The following is a 19,991-nucleotide window of genomic DNA, read 5'->3' as shown; positions in this document are numbered from 1 at the left end:
TATTTTTATTAGAACAGAATTTGGCCTTTGGTAGAACTCAATAGAGAATCCGCCTTCCAATACAGGAGACACAAGAGACATGGGTTCAATCCCTGGGTTGGGAAGATCCCCTGGAATAGGAAATGGCAATTTCAGTATTCTTCCTTAGAAAATTCCATGAACAGAGGAGCATGGTGGGCTACAGTCCATGGGGTCTCAAAGAGTGGGACACAACTGAACAATGTAGCATGTATGCACACAATAAATGTTAGCTATTTTAGAAGAGTCAGAACAAGTCCCAGTGGGCTACAGTCCATGATATCACAAAGAGTCAGACACAACTTAGCAACTAAACAATGACAAAGAACAAGTCCCTAGTTGCAAACTTGCTCGAAAATCGTTGAGTAAAGGTAGGAAGCTCATTCCAGAGAGGGAATTTGCTACCACCCTAAAGCTAAGATAACCAATACTTGACAAAGAGTTCCAAGTGACCCCTAGCAGCACCCCATAGCGGGGCTTGAATATCTGTGTAATAGTTTTATTAATTGCATCTATTAAGTATTCTTCCTACTATAACCTGATAGAAATGTCACTGTCAGCAAGGGAATAATACAGCACCCACAGAAGGATTGATTCTGATTAGTTCCTATGGGAGATGATAATTGCTCTGTGGTTGATGCTGTGATGCACCTCCTAGATCCTGCTGCAGAATTTTAAGACATGCTTCCCTTCATGTGCTAAGATCCCTCTTTAGATATTACCTTGGCTGAAGATAGTTGCCTTGCTCAAGGTCTTGCCTCCTTCTAAAGACAGTTTGTATCCAGTTACTGATTAGCATTGGATCTCTTGCTTTAGCTGGACATAGCTTTGAAGGGCTATCCAAACTACAGTGATCTCTGTAGGTTGACTGATGGCTTTTTTGAAGTACATGGATGATAAATTTCAACTGCTGCCCAATCCCACATTGTTCCCTTTCCTTCACAGGTATTGGTCCTAAGGTAACTTCTTAATAAACTTACACAACTAATGTCTGTCTTATAGTGTGCTTCCTTGAGATCCCAACCTATGAAAAACACCACCAGTTCCTTGCCTCAGAGCTTTGCACTATAATCACCAGTTGTTCCCTTTGTCTATTATTTTAATTTTCATTTTTCTGGTTAATCCAGGGTTGACCAACTTATCAATGTTGTGTTTCTTTTTGGAAAGCTGTTCTACAACAATTATGGTTACTCACTTCATCATCTCCTTTAAGTTCTCCCAACCCTCTCTGGGGCTCTGAGACACAATTAGTTTGGAGTGCAGATTTTCACATTTAGATGCAACAGCATCAACTGCTGGAGCTAAAACTTCATTGGTAATAATGCACTTTGCTTTTGAAGATTGTAGTCGGTAGAGGATGTCTTTTTGGGTCATCTGAGTGGTTCCTGGAATTAGAACTGTCCCTAAAAGAGAAGAAAATAAAGTATTTAGAAAGGATTTCCTTCATCATGTTAATTAAGGTAGTATAGATAACCCATGTATATTCAGTGTTTCTCAGGGTGAGTTAGTTGATTTTCCAGGCAGGATATCTATTTGTCTTCCTTTCATTACTATACTTCTGCCTTTAAAGGAATCTCAAAGTCTAGGACCCTTTTGATCTAACATGAAAGGATGTTAAATCCTGGATAATTATTTTCTATCTGGAGACCATTCATAACATTTAACTTGAAGAGGGTTTTGAATTGAAAAATAATAAAGGTGAAGGTGAAGTCGCTCAGCCGTGTCCGACTCTTTGCGACCCCGTGGACTGTAACCTACTAGGCTTCTCCGTCCATGGGATTCTCCAGGCAAGAATACTGGAGTGGATTGCCATTTCCTTCTCCAGGGGAATCTTCCCGACCCAGGGATCGAACCCGGGTCTCCCTCAGTGGAAGCAGACGCTTTAACCTCTGATTTATTGAGTACTTTGAGTGTCAGGTGCTGTGTAAGTGTTTGCATATTTTAACATTTAATCTCTACCTAAAACACAAATGTTATTGTTAACTAGAAAATACACAACATAAAAGTTGAGAATTATGTTTTATTGGGACGACTTTCTGAGGGCTTTCTCAGATAGCTCTGAGGGACTGCTCTGAAGGGTGAAGGGAGAAGCCAGAATATACAGGGGGTTTTGCAACAAAAGCCAGGTAGTTGGAACATCAAAAGATTACTGTTAATTAAAAGCCAGACATGGCAAGTTAATCAATTTAGTGCTTTTCTATGTACCGGAAGATGTAAGAGTCTAGGCTCACTGATCTCATTTCTTTGATATGCACCTTAACTCAGTTCAGTTCAGTCGCTCAGTCGTGTCCAACTCTTTGCGACCCCATGAATAGCAGCACGCCAGGCCTCCCTGTTCATCACCATCTCCCAGAGTTCACTCAGACTCATGTCCATCGAGTCCGTGATGCCATCCAGCCATCTCATCCTTGGTCGTCCCTTTCTCCTACTGCCCCCAATCCCTCCCAGCATCAGAGTCTTTTCCAATGAGTCAACTCTTCGCATGAGGTGTCCAAAGTACTGGAGTTTCAGCTTCAGCATCATTCCCTCCAAAGAAATCCCAGGATTGATCTCCTTCAGAATGGACTGGTTGGATCTCCTTGCAGTCCAAGAGACTCTCAAGAGTCTTCTCCAACACCACAGTTCAAAAGCATTAATTTAACTATCTAGGGCTAATCTGTTCTTTCTCAACCTGAGTTCCCTCAGGGCTCATCACTGGAGGCAGCTGTAGTAGCTGATGGCTTGATGGCCATAACATCCTTTGTTTGCTGATATGGCAGGCAGCATTCTTAGTCCACCCTATAAATAATTTGCCTGAATCACTGAAGTAGCAGGGGCAGTGCATGGACTGAACACTGCACCCTGACTTAAACTGTAATTTAACCACCTTGGTTCAGTGCATCTTTTGTTGTTCTGTTGCTAAGTCGTGTCCAACTCTTTGTGACCCCATAAACTGCAGCACACCAGGGTTTTCTGTCCATCACTATCTCCCTGAAATTGCTCAAACGTTATGTCCACTGAGTCAGTGATGCCATCCAACTTCTCATCCTCTGTCTCCCCCTTCTTCTCTTGTCCTCATTTTTATCCAGCATCAGGGTCTTTTCCAGAGAGTCAGCTCTTCGCATCAGGTGGCCAAAGGGCCTCTTAAAACATACATTAATTTTATACCTTCTTTCCAAAGAGAAGGATTGAGGCATTCATCTTTTCTGTGCTTCTAGTCCCATCTGCTATAAACTATACTGTAAGGTACAGTAAGGTACAGTGCAGTGGTCAAGAGTGTGTCCTTTAAGATACTCTTAAAGCTTGGTCTTGAACAAGACTACTTCACCTCTGAGAGTCTCTGATTCTGCATCTGTAAAATGGGGATTATAATAACACTACCTTCTTTATAGGGTTATTAAGGATTAAATGAGTTAAACTTTTTAATGAGGTAAATTGGAAGTGGTCAAACAGGAGATGGCAAGAGCGAACGTCCACATTTTAGGAATCACTGAACTAAAATGGACTGGAATGGGTGAATTTAATTCATAGGACCATTATATGTACTACTGTGGGCAAGAATCTCTTAGAAGAAATGGAGTAGCCCTCAGAGTCAACAAAAGAGTCTGAAACGCAGAGCTTGGGTGCAATCTCAAAAACGACAGATGATCTCTGTTTGTTTCCCAGGCAAACCATTCAGTATCACAGTAATCCAAGTCTGTTCCCCAAACACTAATGCCAAAGAAGCTGAAGCTGAATGCTTCTGTGAAGACCTACAAGAACTTCTAGAACTAACACCAAAAAGATGCCATTTCATCAATGGGGACTAGAATGCAAAAGTAGGAAGTCAAGAGATACCTGGAGTAACAGAAAAGTTTGGCCTAGGAGAACAGAATGAAGCAGGGCAAAGGCTAACAGTTTTGCCAAGACAATGCACTGGTCATAGCGAACACCTTCCAACAACACAAGAAACGACTCTACACACGGACTTCACCAGGTGGTCGATACCGAAATCAGATTGATTATATTCTTTGCAGCCAAAGATGGAGAATTTCTATACAGTCAACAAAAACAAGACCAGAAGCTGACTGTGGCTCAGAGCATGAACTCCTTATTGCAAAATTCAGACTTAAGTTCAGGAAGAAGGGAAAAACACTGGACCATTCACATATGTTGTTGCTAAGTCCATTCACATATGACCTAAGTCAAATCCCTTAGCAATTATACAGTGGAAGTGACAAATCAGTTCAGTGGATTAGATCTGATAGAGTGCCTGCAGAACTATGGACAGAGGTATGTGACATTGTACAGGAGGCAGTGATCAAGACCATTCCCAAGAAAAAGAAATGTAAAAAGGCAAAATGGTTATCTGAGGAGGCCTTACAAGTAGCTGAGAAAAGAAGAGAAGCTAAAGGCAAAAAGAAAAGGAAACTTAAACTCATTTGAATACAGAGTTCCAAATAATAGGAAGGAGAGATAAGAAAGCCTTCCTTGGTGATCAGTGCAAAGAAACAGAAGAAATAGAATGGGCAAGACTAGAGATCTCTTCAAGAAAATTAGAGATACCAAAGGAACATTTCATGCAAAGATGGGCATAAAAGTATAGAAACAGAATGGACTTAACAGAAGCTGGAGATATTAAGAAGAGGTGGCAGGAATACACAGGAGAACTATACAAAAAAGATCTTCATGACCCACATTACCACAATGGTGTGATTGCTTGCCTAAAGCCAGACATCCTGGAATGTAAAGTCAAGTGGGTCTTAGGAAACATCACTACAACAAAGCTAGTGGAGGTGATCGAATTCCAGTTGAGCTATTTCAGATCCTGAAAGATGATGCTGTAAAAGTGCTGCACTCAATATGCCAGCAAATTTGCAAAACTCAGCAGTGGCCACAGGACTGGAAAAGGTCAGTTTTCATTCCAATCCCAAAGAAAGGCAATGTAAAAGAATGTTCAAACTGCTGCACAATTGCACTCATCTCACATGCTAGCAAAGTAATGTTCAAAATTCTCCAAGCCAGGCTTCAGTAGTACGTGAACTATGAACTTCCAGATGTTCAAGCTGGATTTAGAAAAGGCAGAAGAACCAGAGATCAAATTGCCAAAACCTGTTGGATCATCGAAAAAGCAAGAGAGTTCCAGAAAAACATCTACTTCTGCGTTATTGACTATGCCAAAACCTTTGACTGTATGGATCACCACAAACTGTGGAAAATTCTTTTTTTTTAATATAAATTTATTTATTTTAATTGGAGGCTAATTACTTTACAATATTGTATTGGTTTTGCCATACATTGACATGAATCCGCCACGGGTGTACATGTGTTCCCCATCCTGAACCCCCCTCCCTCCTCCCTCCCCATCCCATCCCTCTGAGTCATCCCAGTGCACCAGCCCCAAGCACCCTGTATCATGCATTGAACCTGGACTGGTGATTCATTTCACATATGATAATATACATTGTTTCAATGCCATTCTCCCAAATCATCCCACCCTCACTCTCTCCCACAAAGTCCAAAAGACTGTTCTTTACATCTGTGTCTCTTTTGCTGTCTCACATACCAGATCACCTGACCTGCCTCCTGAGAAATCTGTATGCAGGTCAAGAAGTAACAGAACCAGACATGGAACAACAGACTGATTCCAAATTGGGTAAGGAGTACTTCAAAGCTATATATTGTCACCCTGCTTATTTAACTTATATACAGAGTACATCACGTAAAATGAAGGGCTGGATGAAGCACAAGCTGGAATGAAGATTTCCAGGAGAAATATTAATAACTTCGGATATGCAGATGATATCACTCTTATGGCAGAAAGTGAAGAGGAACTAAAGAGCTTCTCGATGAAAGTGAAAGAGGAGCATGAAAAAGCTGGCTTAAAACTCAACACTCAAAAAACTAAGATCGTGGATCTGGTCCTATCACTTCATGGCAAATAGATGGGGAAACAACGGAAGCAGTGACAGATTTTATTTTATCGGGCTCTAAAATCATTGCGGACGATGACTGCAGCCATGAAATCAAAAGATTGCTCCTTGGAAGAAAAGTTATGACCAACCTAAACAGTGTATTAAAAAATATAGCCATTACTTTGCCGACAAAGGTCTATCTAGTCAAAGCTATGGTTTTTTCCAGTAGTCATGTTTGGACGTGTGAGTTGGACTATAAAGAGAGCTGAAGGCCAAAGAATTGATGCTTTTAAACTGTGATGTTGGAGAAGACTCTTGAGAGTCCCTTGGACTGCAAGGAAATCTAACTAGTCATTCCTAAAGGAAGTCAGTCCTGACTATTCACTGAAAGGACTAGTGCTGAAGCTGAAACTCCAATACTTTGGCCACCTGATGCAAAGAATTGGCTCTTTTCAAAAGACCCTGATGCTGGAAAAGATTGAAGGCAGGAGGAGAAGGGGATGACAGAGGATGAGATGGTTGGATTGCATCACCGACTCGATGGACATAAGTTGAACAAGCTCTGGGTGTTGGTGATGGACGGAGAATCCTGGCATGCTGCAGTCCATGGGGTTGCAAAGAGTTGTACACGACTGAGGGACTGTAGTGAACTGAAGGGTGTTCCCTGAAATAGCAGCATCCACATCACTTGGGAACTTGTTAGAAATGCAGAATCTCAGCATTCTCCCAGGCTTCTTGGATCAGAATCTGCATTTTAACAAGAACCCAGTGATTCATATGCATATCAAGGTTTGAGATAGTGAATTAGATGATTTTTTAAAATTCCAGTAACATTGATTTATCACATATGTTTTGTGTGCACATTTTAATTTGACTTAGAAATTATAATTTGACTAATAATTGTAAATTTACTTATAACTTGACTTATAAATTGACAACATTATAATTTAACTTATAACCAAAGACTAGTTTCCATGCTCGTCTTACCTCCTTTACCCATTTCTCCCACCCCAAACCCCTTGCCCTTTGTAACCACTATTTTGTTCTCTGAGTTTGTTTTTGTTATTTTATTCTTGTTTATTTTGTTTTATTATTTGTTTTATATTCTACATATGAGTGAAACCATATTATATTTGTCTTTTTTGTCTGCCTTATTTCACAACTTTGGCTTATGGACCCTCAATGTCCATCCATGTTGTTTCAAGGGCAAGATTTCATTCCTTTTTATGGCTGAGTAGTATTCCATTCAGAAAACAAAGATCATGGCATCCGGTCCCATCACTTCATGGGAAATAGATGGGGAAATAGTGGAAACAGTGTCACACTTTATTTTTGGGGGCTCCAAAATCACTGCAGATGGTGACTGCAGCCATGAAATTAAAAGATGCTTACTCCTTGGAAGGAAAGTTATGACTAACCTAGATAGCATATTCAAAAGCAGAGACATTATTTTGCCAACAAAGGTCCATCTAGTCAAGGCTATGGTTTTTCCAGTGATCATGTATGGATGTGAGAGTTGGATTGTGAAGAAAGCTGAGCACCAAAGAATTGATGCTTTTGAATTGTGATGTTGGAGAAGACTCTTGAGAGTCCCTTGGACTGTAAGGAGATCCAACCAGTCCATCCTAAAGGAGATCAGACGTGGGTGTTCTTTGGAAGGAACGATTCTAAAGCTAAAACTCCAGTACTTTGGCCACCTCATAAGAAGAGTTGACTCATTGGAAAAGACTCTGATGCTGGGAGGGATTGGGGACAGAAGGAAAAGGGGACGACAGAGGATGAGATGGCTGGATGGCGTCACCAACTCGATGGGCGTGAGTTTGAGTGAACTCCGGGAGTTGGTGATGGACAAGGAGGCCTGGTGTGCTGTGATTCATCGGGTCGCAGAGTTGGACATGACTGAGTGACTGAACTGAACTGAGTATTTCATTGTGTGTGTGTGTGTGTGTGTGTGTGTGTATAAAACATTCCCTATATCCTATATTCATTCATCTGTTGATGGATTCATGCGTTGTTTCCATATGTTGCAATGAAAATAGAGGTATGTGTGTCTTTTATGTCTAAAATTAGTGTTTTTATGTTCTTTTGGTTAATAACCAGAACTGGAACATTTGGATCATATGGTAGTTCTAACTTTTTTAAAGAATTTGCATACTGTTTTCCACAGTGACTGCACCAATTTGCAGTCTCACCAACAATGTATGAGTGTTCATTTTTCTTCACATCCTCTCCAACATTTGTTATTCCTTGTTTTTTTGACAATAGTCATTCTAATGGATGTGAAGTGATATGGTGGTTTTGATTTGCAATTACCTGATAATTCACGCTGATGAACATCTTTTCATACAGGTGTTGAACATCATATATATTCTTTGGAAAAATGTCTATTCAGATCCTCTGCCCATTTTTCAACTGGATTGTTTGTTTTTGAGTTTCATGAGTTAACTTTTTTGGGGGATGTGTGTGTGGTTTTGGCCATGCTGTGTGGCACATGGGGTCTTAGTTCCCCAACCAGGGAACAAACCCCTGCCCCCTGTAATGGAAACACAGAGTCCTTCAATAGACCACCAGGGAAGTTCCATGAGTTAATATATTTTGGATATTAACCTTTTATCAGATATGATTTGCAAACATCTCCCATTTGGTAGGTTTTCTTTTTTGTTTTGTTGATGGTTTTCTTTGCAGTGCAGAGCTTTTTATTTTGATGTAGCCTCATTTGTTTAATTTAGCTTTTGCTTCCCTTGCCTGAGGAGACATATCCAGAAAGATGTTGCTAAGAAAAATGTCAACAAGCATACTGTCTATGTTTTCTTCTAGGAGTTTTATGGTTTTAGTTTTTACATTCACGTCTTTAATCCATTTTGAGTTAATTTTTTATGAATGGTGTAAGATAATGGTCTAGTTTCATTCGTTTGAATCTCTAGGGTTTTCAATATACAAAATCATGTCATCTACAAATAATGACAGTTTTACTTCTTTCTTTCCAATTTAGATGTGTTTTATTTCTTTTTTTGCCTAATTGTTGTCACTAGGAGTTTTAGCACTATGTTGAGTAAGAGTAGTAAGACTGGGTACTCTTGTCTTGTTCATGATCTTAGAGGGATAGCTTTCAGTTTTTCACCAGAATTATGTTAGCTGTGGGTTTGTCATAAATGGCCTTTTGAGGTACATTTGTTCTATCCCCTTTTTGAGAGTTTTTATCATAAATGAGTGTTGTATTTTATCAAATGCTTTTCCTGCATCTGCATCTATTGTCATGATCATATGTTTGTTTGTTTGTTTTTTACTTTTTTTTTTTGGCTGTGCCCTGTGGCTTATGGGATCTTAGTTCCCTGACCAAGGATTGAACCTAGGCTCTTGGCAGTGAGCAAGCAGAGTCCAAACTACTGGATTGCCTGGAAATTCTCGATTATATGATTTTTATTCTTCACTTTGTTAATGTGGTGTATTACATTGATTTATTTGCAGATGTTGAATCATCCTTGCATACCTGGAATAAATCCCACTTGATCCTGGTGTGTGATCCTTTTAATGCATTTTTGTATTTGGTTTGCTAATGTTTTGTTGAGGATTTTTGCATGTATATTCATCAGAGACATTGGCCTATAATTTTCTTTTTGTGTGTTTTCATTGTTTGATTTTGTAATCAGGGTAATGATGGCCTTGTAAAGTGAGTTAGGGAAGCAGTCCCTCCTTTTCAATATTTTTGAAATAGTTTGAGAAGTGCATGTGTGTGTGCTAAGTTGCTTCAGTCATGTCCAACTCTTTGCAACCCTATGGACTGTAGCCTGCCAGGCTCCTCTGTCCATGGGGTTCTCTAGGCAAGAATACTGGAGTGGGTTTCCATGCCCTCCTCCCAGAGATCTTCCCAACCCATGAATCAAACCTGCGTCTCTTAAGTCTCCTGCATTTGCAGGCAGGTTCTTTACCACTAGTGCCTCCTGGGAAGCCATAGTTTGAGAAGGATAGCTACTAAATCTCAATGTTTGATAGAATTCACCTGTGAAGCTGTCTGCTGGAGGACTTTATCTGGGGGAAGATTTTCTATTAATGTTTCAATCTCCTTACTAGTAATCAGTCAATTGAGATTTTCTATATCTTCATGCTTTAGTCTTGGAAGATTGTAGGATTCTAGAAGGCAATGGCACCCCACTCCAGTACTCTTGCCTGGAAAATCCCATGGATGGAGGAGCCTGGTGGGCTGCAGTCCATGGGGTCGCTAGAGTCGGGCACGACTGAGTGACTTCACTTTCACTTTTCACTTTCATGCATTGGAGAAGGAAATGGCAACCCATTCCAGTGTTCTTGCCTGGAGAATCCCAGGGACGGGGGAGCCTGGTGGTCTGTCGTCTCTGGGGTCGCACAGAGTCAGACACGACTGAAGCGACTTAGCAGCAGCAGCAGCAGCAGGGATTTATTCATTTATTTTAGGTTGTCTAATTTGTTGGTGTATAGTAGTAGACTTCATAGTAGACTTATAATCCTTTGTATTTCTATTGTATCCATTGTAATCTATCCTCTTTTGTTTCTGATTTTATTTATCTGAGCCTTCTCTCTGTTTTTTTGGTGAGTCTAGCTAAAGATTTGTCATGGTTATCCTTTCAAAGAACCAGCTCTTTGCATTGATCTTTTGATCAATGAACTAGTTGCATTGATCTTTTCCATTGTCTTTTAAGTCTCTATTTCATTTATCTCTGCTCTAACTTTTATTATCATTTTATTATCATTCCCTTTCTCATACAGATTTTGGGCTTGTTTTATTCTTTCTTTTTTCCTAGCTCCTTTAGGTATGAGGTTTAGATTATTTGAGGCTTTTCTTGTTTCTTGAGGTAGGCCTAGATGACTCACTCTTAGTACAGCTTTTGCTGCATCCCATAGATTTTGGCATATCATCTTTTTCTTTTCATTTGTCTTTAGGTATTTTAAATTTTCTCCTTTGATTTCTTCATTGAGCCAATAGTTTTTAAATTGCATGTTGTTTAGTCTTCACATATATGTGATTTTTACAGACTTCCTATAGTTGATTTCTAGTTTCATTTTATTGTGGTCAGAAAAGATGCTTAATATGGTTTTAATTTCCTTGATTGTATTGAGACTTGCTTTGTGACCTAACATGTGATCTATCCTGGAGATGTCCCATGTGCACTTTAGAAAAATGTGTATTTCGTTGCACTGGATGAGTTATGCTATATTCATATAAATCTATTAAGTTTATCTGGTCTGATGTTTCATTTAAAGTCAATGCTTTCTTATTGACACTCTGTCTGAGTGATCTGTCCATTGATTTAAGTCAGGCATTAAAGTACCCTTCCATTATTATGCTCCTGTCAGTTTCTCCATGTAGGTCTTTATATGTTTTGCTACTCCTGTGTTACATGTGTATGTATATAGATAGATAGACAGACAAATAGATATAGATATATAGATACATAGATAGATATCAATTATTTGTATCTTCTTGAGGGATTATTCCCTTTGTCATTATGTGATGTCCACCTTTATCTCTTCTGGCTTTATATCTTTTGGCTTGAAAGTCTATTTTCTCTGATATGAGTATGACTACACCCACTTTTTTTTGGCTGCCATTTGCTTGAAGTATCATCTAACATCCCTTCAATTTGAGGCTGTTTTTTACCTTAGAGCTGAGAGAAGTTTCCTGGAGGAGGTATAGCATTGGGGCTTATTTTTAATCCATCCAGCTACTCTTTTTTTTTTAACTTAATTCTTTTAATTAAAAGTTTTTTTAAGGTTTTTACCCATGAATCTACATTTAGGGTAATTATTGATAAATGAGGATTTAGTAGTGCCATTTTATCTTTGTTTTCTGGTTGTACTATATCTCAATAGTCCTTTTACTACCAATAACATCGTCTTCACTTGGGGGTTTCCCTGATAGCTCAGTTGGTAGAGACCCTGGTTTGATCCCTGGGTCAGGAAGATCTGCTGGAGAAAGGGATAGGCTACCCACTCCAGTATTCTGGCCTGAAGAATTCCATGGACTGTATAGTCCATAGGGTTGCAAAGAGTCAGACATGACTGAGAGATTTTCACTTTCACTTTCTCTTCATTTAGTTATACAGTTTCTCTCCTTTCTCTCTTCCCCTTTTATTTTTCTGTTGTCTCAAATCATTTTGTTGTTTCAAAATTATCTTTTTGTGTTGTGAGTTCATTATCAAATTGAAGTAACTATAGTTATTTTTTATTTCTTTCCCCCATTAACCTTTATGCTATAATTGTTTAACAATCTATTCTGATGTACAGTTGCAATTTTCTGATTCTATTACCTTCCTCAAGGTTTTGTGTACTTCTGCCTTTTTGTTTTTGGTAGAAGAGCCTTTCAGCATTTCTTTTTTAAATTAAAGTTTAGTTAATTTACAATATTACATTAGTTTCATGTGTATAGCAAAATGGTTCAGTATTTTTGCAGATTATACTCCTTTATGTTATTGCAGATAATGGCTATAATTCCCTGTGCTATACAGTATATCCTTATAGCTTGTGTATTTTATACAGTGTAGTTGTTCTTTCCCCTCCACTCTGTTTTATATATCTGTGAATCTGTTCCTATTTTGCATACATATTCATTTGTGTTATTTTAGATTCCACATATAAGTGATAACATATAGTATTTGTTTTTCTCTGACTTATTTCACTAAGCATAATATTCTCTAGCTCCATCTATGTTGCTGCAAATAGCAAAATTTTATTCTTTTTAATGACTGAATAATATTCCCATTATATATCTCACATCTTCTTTCTCCAGTTATCTATTGGTGGGCACTTGGGTGTCTTCCATGACTTTGTAAATTGTGTTGCTATTAACATTAGGGTGCATGTATCTTTTTTCTGAATTAGTGTTTTCATTTTTTCCAGATATTTACCTGGGAATGGAATTGCTGGGTCACCTGACAGTTCTATTTTTAGTTTTTGAGGAACCTCCATACTGTGGCTGCACCAATCTGAGCTCCCACTAACAGTGTACAAGGATTCCCTTTTCTCTACATCCTCTCCATTTGTTATCTGTAGGCTTTTTGATGATAGACATTCTGATAGGTATGAGGTTATATCTAGTAGTTTTGTATTATACTTTTCTAATAATTACTAATGCTGTGTATCTTTTCATGTGTCTGTTGGCCGTTTGGAACCGGCACTGTTCCATTTGAATGTGTGTTTTCCTTCTTCCTACACCAGGACCTTTGCCCCAAAGGTGGGAAGTGATAAAGGAAGTAGGGCTCGTGTGTCTAGAGGTCTAGTGTTCTGTCTATGTAGGTGTCTGGGGCTCCACTTAGATGCAGCTTGTTGTCATGTCTTTTCCTGGGTTGTGGTTACCCTATATCTAGTTCCATGCTGTGGTGTGGAATGAGCAGGAACTGGTCACCTTGGACTGGGGTGCGCAGTGAGGTGGTCTCAGAAAACCTGGTAACCCCTAGGGCAAACGTCTCTCTGCTCTGCCCAGGGACAAACCAGCATCTGTGTGCTCCTCACGAGAGGAATCTAAGCTTCTCCAGCCTTTCTATCTGTACCAATAGTTCTCCAAGCAGCTAGTGGGTATTGCCTCCTCCACATGGGTCCCCAGGGCTGAGATGCCCAGGCTGTGACTTGACCTACTCACTCCCTAGGGCAGATGTCCACCCAAGAAATCTCCTTTTTCCTCTAAGTTCCCTCCCAGTGGCACAGGTCCCAGTTCAATCACTTCTATTCCCATCCTACCCTTTTATATGTGCATCTTTCTTACAGCCTTGGTTGTATAGAAGTCCTTCTGCCAGTTTCCAATTAGTTTTTTTGATGTGTCCATGGAGGATATTATTGCCATGTACTCTTACTCTGCCATCTTCAAGAAGCCCTCAACATTTCCTGTAAGGCAGCTGTGAAGTGAAGTGAAGTCGCTCAGAGGTGATGAACTCCCTCAGCTTTAGTTTTTCTGCAGAAGCCTCTTTATGTTGCCTTTCCTAATAGATCTCTTAGAAATTCTGCATTAAAAAAAAAAAAAACCTTAGTTATCCTTTCTGGTCTGGATCATTTCTAGGCTTCTGAAGTCATGCTTGCTAATTTTTTCTTCTTTATGGTCTTCTCTGCTTCCAGTGCTTTCTATTGCATTATTTATATCATTTATTGAGTTCTTTGGCTCTAGAAATTCTGTTTGTATCTCTTTTAGAGATCCAACCTTTTGTTAAAATATCCCTTCTGTTTTTATTCTATTTTATTCCTGAGCTCATTGAAATGACTTTCTGAGTTTTCTTGTGCGTATTGACAGCTATTTTGAATTCTCTATCTGATTGCAATCTTCTATGAGTTTAAGTTTGGTTTCTGGAGAAGTTTCACTTTCTTTTTGTGATACCTTATTACTGTGGTTTTTCACAGTGCTTGATATCTTGTACCTCCGCCCACACATTTGAAGGAGTGAATATCTTTCTTATTAGGTAAGATTGTTGTGTGTGTGTGTGCTCAAACATATCAAACTCTTTGCAACTCCATGAACAGTAGCCTACTGGGCTCCTCTGTCCATGGAATTTTCTAGGCAAGAATACTATTGGTTGCCATTTCCTACTCCAGGGGATCTTCCTGACCCAGGAACTGAATCAGCATCTTTTGTGTCTCCTGAATTGCCAGGCAGATTCTTTACTTCTAGGGGCCACCTGGGAAGATTTGTTTACTTTGATTCTAAAAATTCAATACATTGGTAATTAGAGCACCTTCTTTTTTTTCCAGCAGGTGGCACTACAACACGAGTCTTTGTTTTCCCTAACCTGACCAGCCTCTGACAGTACTACGGAATCAGTATTTTCCACCCTATTACCCGTCAGGGGTGTGCCTGGAGCCCTCATTGTCACTGCTTGTGCCTTTGGAGTCTTGGGTGCCTTCTGCTGCAAGTGTTGCTGTTGTTGCTCACGTCACCACTGGATGCACCATGATGGCAGGCGCCTCTGCTACATCTGGGGTTGTTGGGGTTGTCAGGTTTGCAGGCACTGCCGCCTTGTGCAGGGGTGCTGGAGCCTTAGGCACCCCTGTAGCTGGTAGGGCTGGGCTTGCAGGCCCTGCTGCTGCTGCCTAGTTCCCTTTAGCTGCAGGTACTGCTGCCACTGGGAAACTAGAGTTGCGTACACCACCTCCCCAGCTACCACTGAGTTCTTTCTCAGATGTGTGTTCATCCACTGTGGTTGGAGAGCCAGGATTATGGGCACTCCCTTGATTCCACCTCCTATGTACCATTCCATCCACCTTCAGATGTACAGATGTGTGGATCTCTCTGGTATCCTGGTGCGTTGGGCAGAGGACCTTTGTAGAGTTATATATGTTTTACTTGTTGCAAATTGAAGGGGAGAGAAAAGGGAAACATCTCACACTACCATGATGTTGAATTACCACATCTAGATGATTTTTTTTTTAATTTATTGAGATACAGTTGATTTTTTAAAAACTGTTCTTATTTTCAAATTTTATAAAAACTTCTAGAAAATTCTAGAGGGTACACTGGGCTCTACACTGAGTTTCTGAATGCCTTTGGGCAAATGACTTAATGTTCCTTTTTCCCCAACTATGAAAGCTTTCCCTTCTCTGTTTATAAAATGAGATTTTCTCTTCCTAATCATAAGGCTCTTGTGATGATAAAATGAGCAAGTTGAGAGAGTAACAGGCAGGAAGCCCAGGGTTCTCCAAACAGAGGAAATAGGCTGCAAGTGTCAGACATATTTTCTCTCTCTGGTAAGCGGCAGGAGGAAACAATGTCACATTTTTTCCCATCTTTGCACAAAATTAAAAGGAGGTTTCACTTAAAATTCTGTGTTGCCATGATGACACCTGGCTCCACCTGAACTTAACTTTTCTCAAATCTTGAGCTAGCCAATGCATTTTTTCTTATGGAAATGTTTGTCTTAAGCTATGTTAATGAACTATGTATTCACCCTAGACTCTGTCTTGCTTCAAGTCAGTTCAATTAAGATTCATAACGATAAGGGCTCAACAAACCTGTATGTTTTACTCATACATTGTTCTCCTAATCTATGTTAATAAAACTATATTTACTTGGAAAACTGTCTTTCTTCAAGATTCATGTCAATCATTTTATGGCCCGGATGACTCACCAGGTGCCAATGTTATCTTAAAATACATGTGTGGGTGAGGGACCTGGTACCTCTCTGAATTTTAGAATATCTCCTTTATCTAATTAGCAGCTTGCTGATAGGTATATAACATACTGCTAAAGGCTAGCAGAGGGGGCATTCTTTCTGCCCCCTTCTGATGTCTATGTCAGAAGCTTTCTCTATCTCTTTTATACTTTTTTAAAAATTTATTTATTTGTTTTTCCTCATTTAATAAAAGTTTATTACACAACAGCTCTGAGCAATCAAGCCTTGTCACTGGCCCTGAATGAATTCCTCTCCTCCAGAGGCCAAGAATCCCAGCGTCTTCACAGCTCAGCAACAATCTTTCAAAATGAGTGAATGTTTATTATAATTTCGGAGGGACCACAAGTATTATATAAACTTCTTCAAGAGACTGAAGTGGGATAGTAGATTTTTATGGTAAATGGCACTTAAAGGAACATATTCTTGGCAATTACTATTTTTTTAAAGATTATATACTGAGATTTCTGTTGGAATTTGACCTACAATACGTATGCAAAAGTTTGAAAATGAAAATATGATGAGTTTGTTGTTGGCCCTGGAGACTATAGGCATATCTAAGAACTTGGAAATAAGGAAAATAGATTGCCTTCCAAGAGCTAAACTGTAAACTCAATGTAAAATAGAATAGAGATATTCATAGTCAATATAAACAGACATATGATTCGCAGAGCAGCAAGATTAAGCCATACCCTTATATAGAACATATTAATATAGAATTGGTTTCAGAAAGGGATATTGCAGCCACAGAACATAGGAAAAGGAGACTTACTAGGGCAAATCCTGATAGTACTCATCTAAGCCTGTCTAGAGGAGAAGTCTCTGTTAAGGGATTTTACATATTATAGTCCCTGGGATGAGGTGGCCCCTAGCCAGTACCTATATTCACACTGCACTGTTTTCATCTTCTCAAATCTACAAATTATTTCTTGCCTCAGGACCTTTGTAGAGCTTTTCCATTTGCTTAGAATGAATGCTCCCATCACCCATACCTTCTCCCTCTGGCTGACTCATCCCTCAGTTTCAGCTTAAATTATGCGCCTGACCTTCTCTCAGTCTGTAGTAGTACCCGTCATACATTACAGTGGCTCTTGTGCTATTTCCTTTATAGCACTTGTCACACTTTTCAACTCTGTGTTGACTTGACTCCTGACTCTCCCACTGGATCATAAACTCCACAGCTCCTAAAACATAGCAGTTGACCAATAAACACATTGCTTGAAAGGATGATGGGTATAATAAGATGAGGTGGATGAACTGAGCTTTCAAACCCCAGTGCCAATAAATTAAATTATGAAAGTTACTTGTTTTATCCGCTAAACAAACGTCTGGCTTAATTTTGTCTTATGTAGGTCCGTTAGCAGGGAGAGAGGCCTACTCATGCCAGAGTCTTTTGGCCCTTCAGGCAAATTAATAAATTGGTAATTTTATACACCTTGAATCATAAACAGGATAATGAGAAGCCTCTCCTAAGATGCAGAGCTCCACTCTCCACACACTAACATAAGCTGGTTAGTGACCAGTAGCAAAATCTGCCAATTTACCCAAGTCTTTCTTGTCATTCTCCAGGCCCCCAGAGGGAGAGAGGCTTACTTCTTCTGGTTCTGTGGTTCTCAAACTTGGACATGCACCAGAATCACCTGCAGGGCTTAATAAAACAGATTTCTAGGTTTTTTATATCTCAACCCCAGTTTTAGATTTGGTAAACCTTGAATGGAGCTAAAGAACTTACATTTCTCCAAGTTTCCAGTAATTCTGATTTTGAATGCTATATTGTAACATTATCCCTCTTCAGTACTATGTACTTTTCCTTTTTTGAAAGCACAGTAACAGTTTTTTCACTACTATACCCTTTAGTAATGCATCCCCAAACATTTTAAGACTCCTCCAAAGGCACAGTTCAGTTATATATTTTTCTTATTTCTTTGAAAAAACTACCAATTGTGCAATAGAGCTTATGTAGTGTATCCCCTTAAAAAAATATGAAACTAAGAATTATCCACCATCTAGCTTTAAAAAGAGAGTTTAACAATATGTTTAAAGCATTCTGTGAGCTCTGCCCCAAATTACCAGGTAGTCATGATCCAGAATATTGTGTTAACCATTCCTTTGCATTTCTTTATCATTTTGTCACATGTATATAGCCCTATGTAATACATAAATAGCTGAGGCTACTTGCAAAAATTAGTTAAGTTTTATTAAAAGGGAAAAATTATTAAGAAATCCAGTAACTATAAGTTCATTTTTAATTCTACTATGAAGACTAGCATTGTTAGTATATTAGATTTACCATTTATTCCTCCTCATTCTAAGAGAACCTGCCTTCCTTCTGCCCACAGCCCCAATAACCAAGCTTTATCAGTTGAAGCTGCCTCTGATCACTTCTGATTGGCCTAATCTAAGCTGTGCCAATCAGATTCTGCCTTAAATTTTAAGAGACTGAGTGGATTAGAGGATGTAATATATAGGTTAGGATCTGAGATATTTGTCAGGCAAATCAAAACCATGCACCAACGAAAATGAAGAGAAATTATTCCTTAGCAAGAAAGAAGAGGTCAAAGGAGCAGGAGTTTGAGAGAAGCAGAGAGACAAGAGGCCCTGTGGCTTTGTTAGGGGAAGCACACTGACTGAAACCGCCCACCCTGGCCAGGCACCATAGTAACCATTTGCATGAATTGTTTTATGACAGGAGGTTCTGGTAAGGAACACAGAACTAATAAACCTTCACCAACTGGAAGAGTTCGGGAAAGGTCAAAAGGAGACACCACATGTCAGACCACCTCCCAGAATCCTTCTCTCTAGCATCCATCTTGGTTGAACAAGGCATGCACTGCCAGGAAGTTCTCTGAGTCAGAATGATTGGCTAAAGACAACCCATTAGAAACTAAGCCCATCACCGTAAAACCCAAGACTGCAAGCTATGTGACAGAGCTGTTCTCCTGGGTTCCCTTACCTTTTGCTCTCCACCTGGGTGCCCTTTCGCAATAAAATCTCTTGCTTTGTCAGCACATGTGTCTCCTCAGACAATTCATTTCCGAGTGTTAGACAAGAGCCCAGTTTCGGGCCCTGGAAGGGGTCCTCCTTTGTGCAACAGCTTCAGAGCAAAAAAGGTAGAGACAGAAACTGCCTGCTGAATAGCCTGTCCTCTTACAGAGGCCAGTTTTTCTTTCTTCACTTTTTCCCCTGTAAAATTCTCCAGTAAATATTCAATAACTCTTCTTCACTATTGAACTATTGAATATGAATGGATTTCTGGTCCTGGTACTCAAATAGTCTGTTATTGAGGCTTCCCTGGTGGTTCAGTGGTTAAAAATCCACCTTGCAAGGCAGGGGACACCAGTTTGATCCCTAGTCTGGGAGGATCCCACATGCCACGGGGCAACTAAGCCCTTGTGCCAAAACTACTGACCCTGCACTCTGTAGCTCATGAACCGCAACTACTGAAGACCTCGTGCCCTAGGGGCCATGCTCCACAACAAGAGAAGCCATCACAATGAGAAAGTTCACACACCGCAACTAGAGACTAGCCCCTAATCTCTGCAACTAGAGAAAGTCTGTGCAGCAAAGAAGAACTACTGCAGCCATAAATAAATAAATATATATATTTAAAAAGATTAGTCTGTTACTAAGCTGTTTTTTAGTTGCTAAGTTGTGTCCAACACTTTTGTGACCCATGGATTGTAGCCCACCAGACTCCTCTGTCCATGTGATCTCCCAGGCAAGAACACTGGAGTGGGTTGCCATTTCTTATCCAGGGTATCTTCCCAACCCAGATTGAGCCTGCATCTCCTGCACTGACAGGCAGATTCGTTACCACTGAGCCACCAGGGAAGCCCTGTGTTATTAAGACAGTGAGCTTGAACAGTATTCATGAAAGCAGTCATTTTATTAAAAAACTATGCAAAAGTGGACGGTGTAACTCCAGTGAATAATTTACAAGTACACATGAGATTAGAGCATATAGCTCTTCTCAAAT

At 39.7% G+C, this 19,991-nt stretch overlaps 1 protein-coding gene across 2 annotated transcripts in view; it reads right to left on the bottom strand.

The window, feature by feature from the left end:
* ACSM3 (acyl-CoA synthetase medium-chain family member 3) overlaps window positions 1-19,991 on the bottom strand; it is a 61,402-nt gene that overhangs the window by 23,376 nt on the left and 18,035 nt on the right. For both annotated transcript variants that reach the window (XM_005697568.3, XM_018040677.1), the window contains exon 4: window positions 1,214-1,421. In XM_005697568.3, the coding sequence (XP_005697625.1) occupies window positions 1,214-1,421 (208 nt within the window). The remainder of the gene's footprint in view (window positions 1-1,213; window positions 1,422-19,991) is intronic.

The sequence above is a fragment of the Capra hircus genome, chromosome 25 (assembly GCF_001704415.2).
Source record: "Capra hircus breed San Clemente chromosome 25, ASM170441v1, whole genome shotgun sequence".
Lineage (NCBI taxonomy): Eukaryota > Metazoa > Chordata > Mammalia > Artiodactyla > Bovidae > Capra > Capra hircus.
Note: the sequence above shows the minus strand (reverse complement) of the source record. Positions and strands in the feature narration are given on the sequence as shown.